General features: G+C 33.7%; 1 protein-coding gene across 1 annotated transcript; it reads right to left on the minus strand.

Moving 5' to 3' along the window:
* Positions 1 to 5,713: 5,713 nt before the first annotated feature.
* Positions 5,714 to 18,320, minus strand: LOC130642022 (alpha-1,3-mannosyl-glycoprotein 2-beta-N-acetylglucosaminyltransferase-like). The gene is made up of 2 exons (XM_057449087.1): positions 16,845 to 18,320; positions 5,714 to 6,480 (listed from the first exon to the last, which is right to left on the minus strand). The coding sequence occupies exons 1-2, from the start codon at positions 17,533 to 17,535 to the stop codon at positions 5,792 to 5,794; spliced, it is 1,380 nt and encodes a 459-aa protein (XP_057305070.1). The 5' UTR covers positions 17,536 to 18,320; the 3' UTR covers positions 5,714 to 5,791.
* Positions 18,321 to 18,357: the final 37 nt, after the last annotated feature.

Genomic DNA, 18,357 nt, shown 5'->3' on the forward strand with positions numbered 1-18,357 from the left:
TCAAAAAAATAAGAATCAGTGTTTCCAATTTTTTATAGCATGTAATATGCCTGCCATAAATTCTTAATCAATTATCTACAATTCTGGACAGCTAATTCAGAAGTTCGCAGAAGTTCCACAAGTAAACACATACCTTACGTGGATTAATTATCATGTGGACTTCTTTCGCGAATATCGACCCTGAAAAAATTCGCAGGGGCTCATTTTCGCGAATGAACTTATCTTAAAAATTTCACGTGGATAAATTTTCGCGACGAAAGGATAACTAACAGGAAAAGGAGGCAAAAAAATAAAAAAATTCCTGTAAATAATATGTCCACATTACTTTTGTTTACACCTCGTATATATTGATAAATGATTTTACGTGGAAGGAGTTTGATATGTGATTTTTCACATTTTGCTTTCCTTCACAATGGCAGTTTGTGAATTGTTCAAAATTACTAGTGCTGTAAGAGGTTTTTATGTAGGATTGTTGTTGGCTATCTACTGCGTGAAATTTCTAGAATTACGAAATATGTTATTGATTGAGGGTCAACAGTATCACTTTAGCTTCCATCGAGCCATTAAAGATGGTCACAATTGTTACAAGCCAGCCTGGAAATAAGATGCAAGATGTCGGTTAAAGCAGGAGTTCATATTAACCGAGCCGGTTTAGATCGCTACCGTGTACTAGCTGTCCAACTGTATGTTTAACCAAAGGAGGAAGAAATCCTTGGTTCATTCTTATTAATAGCAGATAATGAACATTTGAACGCGACAAAAATGATTATGAGCTAGGTTAACCCGGTTTCAAGACTTTTTTAAATCGACTCAGGCGACTTATGGCACGACCCGAAAAGTTTGTGTAATAAATAATGGCAATGTCATCGCAGCCTTTGGTGATGATGTGTTTAGGTTTACTATCTTAACAAAGTTGCAAGACGCAGAAAAATAATATTTCCCGCGTTTTAGGTACTACGAAATTGCCAAACGCGATTTCCCCGCGCTTTTATCGAGTTAAATCGAGTGTTGGGCACTATAGGCTGTTATATCTGACCGCGAGAGGTATAATAAAAGCGCGTCTTGTGTTTCACTCTTATCATAAAAAGCTTTCATGTTCCAAAAATTTCACCTCCCGCGGTTTTTCTGCGGTTTAGACATACAGACATAAATTTTCTAAAATCAAATCATGAAATACGAATGTTTGTTTACGTTTTATATTTTTGTTTCGAGTACTGGCGCAGCTGATGATACAAACAAGACAAAATGACAACTAAAAGAAAGCACAATGAAGTTACTTTAAAAATTAATATGATGCGTTGAAAGAGCTAGAAAAGGGTAGGCCGCATAAATATGTGGCTGAACATTTTAATGTTCCCGGCAATGCCATTTCTACCCGGAAGAAAAACAAGCAAAAGATTCTAGCCAGGTACGAACTGAAGGATATTCCGACAAGTTTGGTCGAAGCTTTACCGTCAAAGTCTTTGCACTTCCGTGGTGAACGCTGTTCAGGTGGAAAACATAGCAAAGTCCGGTTCACAGGAATGGCTGCTTCTAATGCTCTTAGTGAAAAAATCCCAATGTTTTTAATTGGAAAATCAGCCAAACCGAGATGTTTTAAAAATGTTTGTAAACTCCCCTGTCGGTATAGATCCACAATATCTTACGCTACGCAAAGCATCCATATTTTATTTTTCTCAAAATTTGGTCGAAAAAAGGTTGAAATCCTATAATTAGACAACTCATGTTATTCGACCAAATCGAGTCGAATTACATGAGTTCAACTGTATATCTACTACAACTATAATTACAAATGGCGTCATAAGTGACGGGGCAATTTTGAAATCACTATATGACACCTTTTTATGATCAGAGTAAGACCTTAGAAGCGCTTTTATAACACTTCCCGCAGTCAGTCAATTGGGCCCATAGTGCGCAACACACGATTTATGCAAATCTAAACAGATAAAAACCAAAGGCTGCAATGACATTATCATTATTTTTTACACGAACTTTATGGGCTCGTGCAATAAGTCACCTGAGGAGCCCTAGTGGCCGAAGTTCAGAAACGACTTTTGACGCTAACCCCAATGAAATATTGACGACTAGCTGTTTCCTGTGGAAGAATCCACTGTATTTTTTAATTTAATCCATGTAACAGATATACGTCTTTCAAAAAACACACAGAACACCAGTGTGAACCTTACAATCTGTATTATTATATAAATGACCAAGAAAATTGTGTCCAACAACTGCAGTATAAATGTGACATTTAAAATCTAAATCTACTAAAATACTTACTCTGACCCTCTGACAAAAGAGAAAATTATTTGGATAGAAGTTTACCAAAGCATTCAAAATACATCTCACCCATAATGTTTAAATCACTTAAAATGTCACAAACAGAAAACGCTGATCAATGTCAAACACAAATCTCTCTCAATGAATATGCAACATACTGACGTGAAGTAGCATTCCACATCAGGAATTTTGCAAATATAAAATATCTTAAACCGGTAACTCCTCATTGCATGTAAAGTTTTAAATATTGCACCATGTTAAACAGTCTTTTTAAAGATATTTTTGTCTATTTACTAAATTGAGAAACTTTGTTTTTGACCCGAAACAAACAAGTCACTATGGGGATATCATAAAATATGACTAAACAAGACTAAAATTGTTTATATGATATTTTCTCTCTTGTTTCAAATAAGTGAATACATGTACTGATGGGGATAAAAGCGAAAAGTGGCTAACAAAGTCTGAACTATAAAGATATACTTCTCGTTCAAAACTGTACTTTCCGCTAAAATACTAATATGTCAGGTAGGGTGTAAATAGAATATCATTTGTGCGTTATGTAACATTGTTTTTTAATTTGCTTATATTTGTAAAATTCTGTTGCAGAATACGTTCCAAAAAATCATGAAGTTTTAGTTTAAACAGATATATTTTCCATATACAGTGACCTTTTAAACAGCGATTTTTGATTTACCTCTCCCCCATTGCAAGCATCTAATTAATACTCCTATAGTTACAGTGTTTTAAGTCAGCTATTTGGGTAGCTGTATTTGACATAAGTATTTGTGCAGACATCTTGGCACTCATTGTAATTCTGTATAATTTATGATTCTAATTGAATTTCCGCGCCCGAAGGCGTAGGAAATTCTTTAAAACCGTCGTTTTTTTCTTTTGGAGCATTTTTTGAGAAAAAATCGACCCTGGGATTTCACGTTCCTCTGAGAGGAGGATAGTATTGGTATAACTGTCTAACTAACTAACCCTGTCCCAAATGGTCAAGCTCCCTAAGTACTTGGAAGTCATCTAAATGACGTTTCAGGCCAAAATTCGTATTTGTTTTCGACAAAATTTGGCACAGTTAACAAAAAAAGTATGCTGAACATAATGGTGACTCCAAATTTTTGATTTCTTGTTACCTAAATGTCAATTTAGGCCAAAATTGGTCCAAAAATTAAAACTACTTTATTTTTGACAAAATTTGGTACAGTTAACAAATAAAGTATGCTGAACATGATGGTGGCACCAAAATTTTGATTTCTTGTTATCTAAATGTCATTTTAGGCCAAGATTGGTCCAAAAATTTAAACTACTTTATTTTTGACAAAATTTGGTACAGTTAACAAATAAAGTATGCTGAACATGATGGTGACACCAAAATTTTGATTTCTTGTTACCTAAATGTCATTTTAGGCCAAAATTGATCCAATAATTAAAACTACTTTATTTCATCAAAATTTGGTACAGTTAACAAATAAAGTATGCTGAACATGATGGTGACACCAAAATTTTGATTTATTGTTGCCTAAATGTCATTTTAGGCCAAAATTGGTTCAAAAATTAAAACTACTTTATTTTTGACAAAATTTGGTACATTTAACAAAAAAAGTATGCTGAACATAATGGTGACATCAAAATTTTGGTTTTTTGCCACCTTAAATGTCATTTTAGGCCAAAATTAGTCCAAGAATTAAACAACAAAATTTAGCAAAGTTAACAAAAAAAGTATGTTGAACATAATGGTCCCATCAAAATTTTGATTTCTTGTCAACTAAATGCCGTTTAAGACCATAAACGTTTCAATCACAAGACTTTCAACCATGAATGATAGGCCGTATTTTTTGTTAGCAATTTCTTTTAAAATGTGAGTTTATTATGACACGTTTCTTTTTCTTTGCGTTTGTTGTAAGATATAATGTCGCTTGCGTGCTTTATCTTCAGAGCTTTATGCACCAAACCCCTTCGAATGTTTGGCACGATAACACAACGAATTAGCAGGTTGTCATCAAATATTTTGGTAGCGAGCGAAAATTCTTAGAGCCCCCAGGGCTTCTTGTTTGTTTTAATACATATTTTCAGTCATCTATATTTTAATGCCCGTATACGTCTGTCCGTCCGTCCGTCTGTCTGTCACGCAAGATACCTGCGACGGGCAAACCCGTGGATTTTCCCACGGGCTAACGACTAGTATATATAAAAAGCAGAAGTGATTTTAATTCACTGGATGTTGGAGCAAGATGATTACCAAAAAATATTGCATGTTAGCAACAATTTGGAACGCAGTCGTAATGTCTTATAAATAAAAAAATACAATTTTATGGAATCGAGTTAAAAATTCGTTAATGAATTATTAAAGTTAAAAAAAGTTAATGGATTATTACTATATCGCATGCGAGGATAATATTGGTTTCCAACTCCTAACTAACTAACTAACTAACTATGTCCCAAATGGTCAATTGTGACGTCACCAACGAACTTTTTTTTACGCAATTTTTTTTTAGAAAAACTGCCTTCAGGTGGATTCGAACAACGAGCTCTGGGTTCACATTACAACACCGCTTAGCCAACTGAGCTATCATGCGTTGAGTGAAACTATGTAATTTGACGGCTTTTATATTAATCATTTATTGATGCGAAATACAAAAGGTTTTTAGAATTTCTTTTGCCAAGTGATTTACTCAACGAAATAAATTTGTGTTGTGACTTTTAAGTTCTAAAAATAATCCTAATTAATTTTTCCACAATAAGGATTTCATAAAAGTTTTTAAACGGTATTTTCAAAAAATGGCCAAAGGCTCTCAGAAGTATGGGGCCTAAATATTTCATGGTGTCTAATAGATGAAAATAAAAAGTCAGTATATATCATAGCCATGCATCATATCCCTCATTCCAGCAAAAGCAGTTGTAAATCAATTTTTAGGTTTTGTGAAATGACCCGTTAATAAATTAAAAATATATTTTGCAGTGATGTGTTTTTGACATGCGAGACAGTTTATACAGCCCCTGCATCTTCTTATACTTTACTTATTTGAAAAGTATATGTAGAATAAAGAATGTTTTTAAGAACAAGAACTTCTTTTAACATAAATTTGTCTCTTCTGGTCAATTTCTACGTACCTTATTTCAGGAAATTAACGTAACCAAAAATTAGTGCAAATTTCGAAAATTCGAGTTAGTCTAATACCCCTTATTTAAGTATAACGTAAATATTTAGAATGTTAAACTGGTTTAATTTCAAACCTGTAATTGAGGTTTAAAAACACACTTCTACTTCGTCCTGCTTCTGTTAAATTGACGAAAAAAATATTAGCATCGTCCTCATACACGTTTTGAGCGTGGTTTTTTAAACGTTTTAAAGTTCTTGTTTGTTCTTATTCTGACTTGAATCTTTTAGCCTGCAAGGGCTTTTTATTTTTTATTAAGCTGAAGATATGCAAAAACGACTTTGAAAATATTTTCTATTTATAAAAAAAAAATATAAAGTACATCTATAAATTATCAAACCTAGAATATCCTAATGTTCTAAATATTCTTTCCAGTCTGAAGGAGGAGCGATGTAAATCCTTCGACCGTTTCGATATAAAGTTACTACACCTTTATATGCAGTTCGTGGAACACCAGCTTTCAGATCAGACATTAATCCGAATTTTCTTGCAAGCATTGCGAACTCGTTATTATTGCGGTATGTTAACCGAATAGGTTCTTCGGATCTCTCCGAATTTGACATTACGTCACCAATTTGTTTCTCTGGGGAATTGTAAACAAGTTCAACAAAATTTTTATCGTAATTGTCTTTTATTAAGTTGTCTAAACTAAAATCGCGAAATGGATACGGTTCCGTATTTAGTTTAATATACTTTAAGTATTGATCGTAAAATTGGCCTTGACTAACTCCAATACGACCAAACGTTTTTGTTCTGGATATCTCCGGTCGTATACAAGCGCGATTTTTACGCTGCTCGGGAGCTCTCATCCAATCGTCCCAAAATCCCAGTGGCCAGTTAGGTCCGATTTCTTGCCACAATTCTCGCGTTATTAGCCAACCAAGGCCTGGAAAAAAATCGGATCGATAAAGTGTATCGATGGCATCTTCCTGAATTGCATCCGATTTTCCATTGTCGTTCCACGCAGACACACAGTATAAACTTTTATCTTTCTCCAGAAGTGGCCGTGTAGCGAGAAAGTAGTCGAAAAAATCTGGTGCTAAAAAGAGGAAGAGAATAAAACACAAAAAAGTAAATAGGACACGTTACAACGTTATTACGAAGTAGTAGACACGACACGTTACAACGTTATTACAGAGTAGTAGACACGACACGTTACAACGTTATTACAAAGTAGTGAATACGACACGTTACAACGTTATTACAGAATAGTGAATACGACACGTTACAACGTTATTACAAAGTAGTGAATACGACACGTTACAACGTTATTACAAAGTAGTAAATACGACACGTTACAACGCTTTTACAAAGTAGTAAATACGACACGTTACAACGTTATTACAGAGTAGTGAATACGACATGTTACAACGTTATTACGAAGTAGTAAACACGACACGTTACAACGCTTTTACAAAGTAGTAAATACGACACGTTACAACGTTATTACGAAGTAGTAAATACGGCACGTTCAACGTTATTACAGAGTAGTAAACACGACACGTTACAACGTTATTACAGAGTAGTGAATACGACATGTTACAACGTTATTACGAAGTAGTAAATACGACACGTTACAACGTTATTATGAAGTAGTAAATACGACACGTTACAACGCTTTTACAAAGTAGTAAATACGACACGTTACAACGTTATTACAGAGTAGTAAACACGACACGTTACAACGCTTTTACAAAGTAGTAAATACGACACGTTACAACGTTATTACGAAGTAGTAAATACGGCACGTTCAACGTTATTACAGAGTAGTAAACACGACACGTTACAACGTTATTACAGAGTAGTGAATACGACATGTTACAACGTTATTACGAAGTAGCAAATACGACACGTTACAACGTTATTATGAAGTAGTAAACACGACACATTACAACGTTATTACAGAGTAGTGAATACGACACGTTACAACCTTATTACAAAGTACTAAATACGACACGTTACAACGTTATTACAAAATAATGAATACGACACGTTACAACGTTATTACGAAGTAGTAAATACGGCACGTTCAACGTTATTACAGAGTAGTAAACACGACACGTTACAACGTCATTACAGAGTAGTGAATACGACATGTTACAACGTTATTACGAAGTAGTAAATACGACACGTTACAACGCTTTTACAAAGTAGTAAATACGACACGTTACAACGTTATTACAAAGTAGTAAATACGACACGTTCAACGTTATTACAGAGTAGTAATCACGACACGTTACAACGTTATTACAGAGTAGTGAATACGACACGTTACAACGTTATTACGAAGTAGTAAATACGACACGTTACAACGTTATTACAGAGTAGTGAATACGACACGTTACAACGTTATTACAGAGTAGTGAATACGACACGTTACAACGTTATTACAGAGTAGTAAACACGACACGTTACAACGTTATTACAAAGTACTAAATACGACACGTTACAACGTTATTACAGAGTAGTAAACACGACACGTTGCAACGTTATTACGAAGTAGTAAAAACGAAACGTTACAACGTTATTACAAAGTACTAAATACGACACGTTACAACGTTATTACAAAGTAGTAAATACGACACGTTACAACGTTATTACAAAGTAGTAAATACGACACGTTACAACGTTATTACAAAGTAGTAAACACGACACGTCACAACGTTATTACGAAGTAGTAAATACGACACGTTGCAACGTTATTACAAAGTAGTAAACACGACACGTTACAACGTTATTACGAAGTAGTAAACACGACACCTTACAACGTTATTACAAAGTAGTAAACACGACACGTTACAACGTTATTACAAAGTACTAAATACGACACGTTACAACGTTATTACAAAGTAGTAAATACGACACGTTACAACGTTATTACAAAGTAGTAAATACGACACGTTACAACGCTTTTACAAAGTAGTAAATACGACACGTTACAACGTTATTACAGAATAGTAAATACGACACGTTACAACGTTATTACAAAGTAGTAAATACGACACGTTACAACGCTTTTACAAAGTAGTAAATACGACACGTTACAACGTTATTACAGAGTAGTGAATACGACATGTTACAACGTTATTACAGAGTAGTAAACACGACACGTTACAACGCTTTTACAAAGTAGTTAATACGACACGTTACAACGTTATTACAAAGTAGTAAATACGACACGTTCAACGTTATTACAGAGTAGTAAACACGACACGTTACAACGTTATTACAGAGTAGTGAATACGACATGTTACAACGTTATTACAGAGTAGTAAACACGACACATTACAACGTTATTACGAAGTAGTAAACACGACACGTTACAACGTTATTACAAAGTACTAAATACGACACGTTACAACGTTATTACAAAGTAGTAAATACGACACGTTACAACGTTATTACAAAGTAGTAAACACGACACGTTACAACGTTATTACGAAGTAGTAAATACGACACGTTACAACGTTATTACAGAGTAGTGAATACGACACGTTACAACGTTATTATGAAGTAGTAAACACGACACATTACAACGTTATTACTGAGTAGTGAATACGACACGTTACAACGTTATTACGAAGTAGTAAAAACGAAACGTTACAACGTTATTACAAAGTACTAAATACGACACGTTACAACGTTATTACAAAGTAGTAAATACGACACGTTACAACGTTATTACAAAGTAGTAAATACGACACGTTACAACGTTATTACAAAGTAGTAAACACGACACGTCACAACGTTATTACGAAGTAGTAAATACGACACGTTGCAACGTTATTACAAAGTAGTAAACACGACACGTTACAACGTTATTACGAAGTAGTAAACACGACACCTTACAACGTTATTACAAAGTAGTAAACACGACACGTTACAACGTTATTACAAAGTACTAAATACGACACGTTACAACGTTATTACAAAGTAGTAAATACGACACGTTACAACGTTATTACAAAGTAGTAAATACGACACGTTACAACGCTTTTACAAAGTAGTAAATACGACACGTTACAACGTTATTACAGAATAGTAAATACGACACGTTACAACGTTATTACAAAGTAGTAAATACGACACGTTACAACGCTTTTACAAAGTAGTAAATACGACACGTTACAACGTTATTACAGAGTAGTGAATACGACATGTTACAACGTTATTACAGAGTAGTAAACACGACACGTTACAACGCTTTTACAAAGTAGTAAATACGACACGTTACAACGTTATTACAAAGTAGTAAATACGACACGTTCAACGTTATTACAGAGTAGTAAACACGACACGTTACAACGTTATTACAGAGTAGTGAATACGACATGTTACAACGTTATTACAGAGTAGTAAACACGACACGTTACAACGTTATTACAGAGTAGTGAATACGACATGTTACAACGTTATTACGAAGTAGTAAATACGACACGTTACAACGTTATTATGAAGTAGTAAACACGACACATTACAACGTTATTACAAAGTAGTAAACACGACACGTTACAACGTTATTACAAAGTACTAAATACGACACGTTACAACGTTATTACAAAGTAGTAAATACGACACGTTACAACGTTATTATGAAGTAGTAAACATGACACATTACAACGTTATTACTGAGTAGTAAATACGACACGTTACAACGTTATTACTGAGTAGTAAACACGACACGTTACAACGTTATTACGAAGTAGTAAATACGAAACGTTACAACGTTATTACAAAGTAGTAAACACGACACGTAACAACGTTATTACAAAGTAGTAAATACGACACGTTACAACGTTATTACAGAGTAGTAAACACGACACGTTACAACGTTATTACAAAGTAGTAAATACGACACGTTACAACGCTTTTACAAAGTAGTAAATACGACACGTTACAACGTTATTACAGAGTAGTGAATACGACATGTTACAACGTTATTACAGAGTAGTAAATACGACACGTTACAACGCTTTTACAAAGTAGTAAATACGACACGTTACAACGTTATTACAGAATAGTGAATACGACACGTTACAACGTTATTACAAAGTAGTAAATACGACACGTTACAACGCTTTTACAAAGTAGTAAATACGACACGTTACAACATTATTACAGAGTAGTGAATACGACATGTTACAACGTTATCACGAAGTAGTAAACACGACACGTTACAACGCTTTTTACAAAGTAGTAAATACGACACGTTACAACGTTATTACGAAGTAGTAAATACGGCACGTTCAACGTTATTACAGAGTAGTAAACAGGACACGTTACAACGTTATTACAGAGTAGTGAATACGACATGTTACAACGTTATTACGAAGTAGTAAATACGACACGTTACAACGTTATTATGAAGTAGTAAACACGACACATTACAACGTTATTACAGAGTAGTGAATACGACACGTTACAACGTTATTACAAAGTAGTAAATACGACACGTTACAACGCTTTTACAAAGTAGTAAATACGACACGTTACAACGTTATTACAGAGTAGTAAACACGACACGTTACAACGCTTTTACAAAGTAGTAAATACGACACGTTACAACGTTATTACGAAGTAGTAAATACGGCACGTTCAACGTTATTACAGAGTAGTAAACACGACACGTTACAACGTTATTACAGAGTAGTGAATACGACATGTTACAACGTTATTACGAAGTAGTAAATACGACACGTTACAACGTTATTATGAAGTAGTAAACACGACACATTACAACGTTATTACAGAGTAGTGAATACGACACGTTACAACGTTATTACAAAGTACTAAATACGACACGTTACAACGTTATTACAAAATAGTGAATACGACACGTTACAACGTTATTACAGAGTAGTGAATACGACATGTTACAACGTTATTACGAAGTAGTAAATACGACACGTTACAACGTTATTATGAAGTAGTAAACACGACACATTACAACGTTATTACAAAGTAGTAAACACGACACGTTACAACGTTATTACAAAGTACTAAATACGACACGTTACAACGTTATTACAAAGTAGTAAATACGACACGTTACAACGTTATTATGAAGTAGTAAACACGACACATTACAACGTTATTACTGAGTAGTAAATACGACACGTTACAACGTTATTACAAAGTAGTAAACACGACACGTTACAACGTTATTACAGAGTAGTGAATACGACACGTTACAACGTTATTACAAAGTAGTAAACACGACACGTTACAACGTTATTACAGAGTAGTGAATACGACACGGTACAACGTTATTACGAAGTAGTAAATACGACACGTTACAACGTTATTACAGAGTAGTAAATACGACATGTTACAACGTTATTACAGAGTAGTGAATACGACACGTTACAACGTTATTACAGAGTAGTGAATACGACACGTTACAACGTTATTACAGAGTAGTAAACACGACACGTTACAACGTTATTACAAAATACTAAATACGACACGTTGCAACGTTATTACAAAGTAGTAAATACGACACGTTACAACGTTATTACAAAGTAGTAAACACGACACGTTACAACGTTATTACGAAGTAGTAAATACGACACGTTACAACGTTATTACAGAGTAGTGAATACGACACGTTACAACGTTATTACAAAGTAGTAAATACGACACGTTACAACGCTTTTACAAAGTAGTAAATACGACACGTTACAACGTTATTACAGAGTAGTAAACACGACACGTTACAACGCTTTTACAAAGTAGTAAATACGACACGTTACAACGTTATTACGAAGTAGTAAATACGGCACGTTCAACGTTATTACAGAGTAGTAAACACGACACGTTACAACGTTATTACAGAGTAGTGAATACGACATGTTACAACGTTATTACGAAGTAGTAAATACGACACGTTACAACGTTATTATGAAGTAGTAAACACGACACATTACAACGTTATTACAGAGTAGTGAATACGACACGTTACAACGTTATTACAAAGTACTAAATACGACACGTTACAACGTTATTACAAAATAGTGAATACGACACGTTACAACGTTATTACAGAGTAGTGAATACGACATGTTACAACGTTATTACGAAGTAGTAAATACGACACGTTACAACGTTATTATGAAGTAGTAAACACGACACATTACAACGTTATTACAAAGTAGTAAACACGACACGTTACAACGTTATTACAAAGTACTAAATACGACACGTTACAACGTTATTACAAAGTAGTAAATACGACACGTTACAACGTTATTATGAAGTAGTAAACACGACACATTACAACGTTATTACTGAGTAGTAAATACGACACGTTACAACGTTATTACAAAGTAGTAAACACGACACGTTACAACGTTATTACAGAGTAGTGAATACGACACGTTACAACGTTATTACAAAGTAGTAAACACGACACGTTACAACGTTATTACAGAGTAGTGAATACGACACGGTACAACGTTATTACGAAGTAGTAAATACGACACGTTACAACGTTATTACAGAGTAGTAAATACGACATGTTACAACGTTATTACAGAGTAGTGAATACGACACGTTACAACGTTATTACAGAGTAGTGAATACGACACGTTACAACGTTATTACAGAGTAGTAAACACGACACGTTACAACGTTATTACAAAATACTAAATACGACACGTTGCAACGTTATTACAAAGTAGTAAATACGACACGTTACAACGTTATTACAAAGTAGTAAACACGACACGTTACAACGTTATTACGAAGTAGTAAATACGACACGTTACAACGTTATTACAGAGTAGTGAATACGACACGTTACAACGTTATTATGAAGTAGTAAACACGACACGTTACAACGTTATTACTGAGTAGTGAATACGACATGTTACAACGTTATTACAGAGTAGTAAACACGACACGTTACAACGCTTTTACAAAGTAGTAAATACGACACGTTACAACGTTATTACAAAGTAGTAAATACGACACGTTCAACGTTATTACAGAGTAGTAAACACGACACGTTACAACGTTATTACAGAGTAGTGAATACGACATGTTACAACGTTATTACAGAGTAGTAAACACGACACGTTACAACGTTATTACAGAGTAGTGAATACGACATGTTACAACGTTATTACGAAGTAGTAAATACGACACGTTACAACGTTATTATGAAGTAGTAAACACGACACATTACAACGTTATTACAAAGTAGTAAACACGACACGTTACAACGTTATTACAAAGTACTAAATACGACACGTTACAACGTTATTACAAAGTAGTAAATACGACACGTTACAACGTTATTATGAAGTAGTAAACATGACACATTACAACGTTATTACTGAGTAGTAAATACGACACGTTACAACGTTATTACTGAGTAGTAAACACGACACGTTACAACGTTATTACGAAGTAGTAAATACGAAACGTTACAACGTTATTACAAAGTAGTAAACACGACACGTTACAACGTTATTACAAAGTAGTAAATACGACACGTTACAACGTTATTACAGAGTAGTAAACACGACACGTTACAACGTTATTACAAAGTAGTAAATACGACACGTTACAACGCTTTTACAAAGTAGTAAATACGACACGTTACAACGTTATTACAGAGTAGTGAATACGACATGTTACAACGTTATTACAGAGTAGTAAATACGACACGTTACAACGCTTTTACAAAGTAGTAAATACGAAACGTTACAACGTTATTACAGAATAGTGAATACCACACGTTACAACGTTATTACAAAGTAGTAAATACGACACGTTACAACGCTTTTACAAAGTAGTAAATACGACACGTTACAACATTATTACAGAGTAGTGAATACGACATGTTACAACGTTATTACGAAGTAGTAAACACGACACGTTACAACGTTATTACAAAGTACTAAATACGACACGTTACAACGTTATTACAAAGTAGTAAATACGACACGTTACAACGTTATTATGAAGTAGTAAATACGACACATTACAACGTTATTACAAAGTAGTAAATACGACACGTTACAACGTTATTACAGAGTAGTGAATACGACACGTTACAACGTTATTACAAAGTAGTAAATACGACACGTTACAACGTTATTACAGAGTAGTAAATACGACACGTTACAACGTTATTACAGAGTAGTAATCACGACACGTTACAACGTTATTACAGAGTAGTGAATACGACATGTTACAACGTTATTACGAAGTAGTAAATACGACACGTTACAACGTTATTATGAAGTAGTAAACACGACACATTACAACGTTATTACAAAGTAGTAAACACGACACGTTACAACGTTATTACAAAGTACTAAATACGACACGTTACAACGTTATTACAAAGTAGTAAATACGACACGTTACAACGTTATTATGAAGTAGTAAACACGACACATTACAACGTTATTACTGAGTAGTAAATACGACACGTTACAACGTTATTACAAAGTAGTAAACACGACACGTTACAACGTTATTACAGAGTAGTGAATACGACACGTTACAACGTTATTACAAAGTAGTAAACACGACACGTTACAACGTTATTACAGAGTAGTGAATACGACACGTTACAACGTTATTACGAAGTAGTAAATACGACACGTTACCACGTTATTACAGAGTAGTAAATACGACATGTTACAACGTTATTACAGAGTAGTGAATACGACACGTTACAACGTTATTACAGAGTAGTGAATACGACACGTTACAACGTTATTACAGAGTAGTAAACACGACACGTTACAACGTTATTACAAAGTACTAAATACGACACGTTGCAACGTTATTACAAAGTAGTAAATACGACACGTTACAACGTTATTACAGAGTAGTAAACACGACACGTTGCAACGTTATTACAAAGTACTAAATACGACACGTTACAACGTTATTATGAAGTAGTAAACACGACACATTACAACGTTATTACTGAGTAGTGAATACGACACGTTACAACGTTATTACGAAGTAGTAAACACGACACGTTACCACGTTATTACAAAGTACTAAATACGACACGTTACAACGTTATTACAAAGTAGTAAATACGACACGTTACAACGTTATTACAAAGTAGTAAACACGACACGTTACAACGTTATTACGAAGTAGTAAATACGACACGTTACAACGTTATTACAGAGTAGTGAATACGACACGTTACAACGTAATTATAAAGTAGTAAAAACGACACATTACAACGTTATTACTGAGTAGTGAATACGACACGTTACAACGTTATTACGAAGTAGTAAAAACGAAACGTTACAACGTTATTACAAAGTACTAAATACGACACGTTACAACGTTATTACAGAGTAGTGAATACGACACGTTACAACGTTATTACAAAGTAGTAAATACGACACGTTACAACGTTATTACAAAGTAGTAAAGACGACACGTTACAACGTTATTACAAAGTAGTAAACACGACACGTTACAACGTTATTACGAAGTAGTAAATACGACACGTTGCAACGTTATTACAAAGTAGTAAACACGACACGTTACAACGTTATTACAAAGTAGTAAACACGACACGTTACAACGTTATTACAGAGTAGTGAATACGACACGTTACAACGTTACTACAGAGTAGTAAATACGACACGTTACAACGTTATTACAAAGTAGTAAATACGACATGTTACTAATTAATTTTCGCGAATTTTATCCATATTTGCGAAAATTTTCGGAAAGGTCAATTCACGTAAATAAGTCTTTGCGAAGTTACTAGAAATAAATTATTTGCTAAATTAAACTTTTTTATTTAGTTTTTCTCGGCAATTTTTTATTTTATAGTTAATAAAAATAATCGAGCGCTTCTGTGATACAAGCAAGTTTTATTAAAGAATAAACCCTGGAAAAAATATTTTGGAAATTGTGATTAAAAGGTCTTCTTTCCTATTTTTTATGTCATCCTCCTCTACAAAAAAGTCAACGTTGTTTTCCACTAGGGTAACTGGAGTACTTCTGCAAGCATAGACTAAACAAAGACTATCTTCAACATTGACTTTGGGAGGAAAGGGGGAGCTCAAAATGAAATTCCCAATATATTTTTCCAGGGTTGTACCTTTTCCTAATAAAAAGACCTAAAATAAATTTAATTTAATTCATTTAATTTAAAAAAGTTTTTTGTGAAAATAATTTTTCATAAAAATCTTCTCATATTTTACACTAGAAAAACCTTGAAATTTCCCAACATGACTAATTTGCGAAAATTTATCTTTGCGAAATGCATTTTTTGACGTTTCGATAGTACGTCTTTGCAGTTCCTTATTGAAATAAACTATACATTAAAATCAAGTTAACCCCTCCTCTATTGAGATATTTAACACAAATTTGAGAACAGTCTTATTTCTCCTTTTATATTAATAGACTTACCAATATCAATGTCATCTTCCACAATCACCACACTATCAATTGTCCAGTCTTCAAACACTTTACCAAGTGCAAATTTAAAATGGCGTGAAATTTTATAATAGCCCATGAAACGGTGCATATTGTGTGGCACGTTTTTAACTGGACCTAGATCTGGTTGTTGAATATGCATCACTTTTTCACCATACGATTTAATAACATTAGCCGTAGCCTCATGACCACAGTCCTGGCTAACAATTATGGGAATTTCTACGTCTTTTGGCTTATACTTAAAAATACGGTTTAAACATCTGCCCACCGATGGGCGATTACACGCTATCACAAGAAGAGCCATCTTGAAACTGTTATCTTTGAAAGATAATTCTGAATTTTTATGAGGGTCATCTTTTTTCACAACTACCACATTGTCTTGATGGTCCTCAATCTTTATTTCTTTTTGTTCCTCATACTTTTTAAATTTTTTTGCAAATAATTCCTCACTGGTTGAGTACTTCGCTTTTTCAACCATTTTTTCATGAACAGTTGGTTTTGTGCTACTTGTGTTAACCTGGATGTTACCTTTCTTATAAAAATTCATGAAAAGTATATAGTTACCAAAAATAAATATTACAGCAAAAACAATAATAGTGAACGATGATTTTTTCATCCTGCAGCAGAGTGTATCTGTTAAAAACTTTTTCAGTTTTTTTATCATGATGGTCACTTTATAGCATCATTATTATTTCTAAAAGGTAAGAGTATCAATTAGAGGAAGTAGTCGTCAGCACATAGGTGCATTTCAAGCACAAAGCGCATTCCATCTACGAATTTGTACAGTACATACAAGTATTGATATAGGGATTGGAGATTGTTCGTGTTGTTAGTTTGAACTAAGAACAAATACTGAAACTTGTAAAAAAAGGGTTTAAGAAGAATAAAGAACACAACTGAACACATATAGAATTAAAAACAAGAATATACACAAAATTATTAAATAACTTTTTAAAAAACCATACACCACAGAAACTATCAACAACATAACACTAACGATACAACACACATGTGCTTTTAAAATAAAAGGCACAGAGACAATAGTCCTAGAGGGGACAAGACTGTACTAGATATAAATAACTATTTTTCAAGGCATCTATGACTTTCTTGTAATTTGATGTTGACTGCTTCTGCTAAACTCTAATTCCTGCGAATCAAGTTATATCTTTCTCAATCTACTTCTAGACCTTGCACCAGGAACAATGAAGTCTACATACTTGACCTCAGATAGAAGATTATTATAAAATTGATGCATCTTATCATGAGAATCGCCATCTTGCTCATCTTTCTCTTCGGCTTCTTTGATCTCCACTTCATATGGTGTTGAAGAGTACCAGTTTAAACATTTATAAAGATATCAGTTTTATCATCAAAAATGTTCAAAGGTAGTAAGGAATATACAATAAAACCACCAAAAATTTTTTTTATATTCTGTGAAGTGTTTCAAATTTAAACTTAAAAATGTTAGTTCAACTTAAAAATGCAT

This window comes from Hydractinia symbiolongicarpus, chromosome 4 (assembly GCF_029227915.1).
Source record: "Hydractinia symbiolongicarpus strain clone_291-10 chromosome 4, HSymV2.1, whole genome shotgun sequence".
Lineage (NCBI taxonomy): Eukaryota > Metazoa > Cnidaria > Hydrozoa > Anthoathecata > Hydractiniidae > Hydractinia > Hydractinia symbiolongicarpus.

Coding starts and splice junctions, on each gene's coding strand:
- LOC130642022 (XM_057449087.1), bottom strand. CDS start 17,535: ATGATAAAAAAACTGAAAAAGTTTTTAACAGATACACTCTGCTGCAGG. Junction 6,481..16,844: donor GGAAGATGACATTGATATTG/GTAAGTCTATTA, acceptor TCCTCTTTTTAG/CACCAGATTTTTTCGACTAC.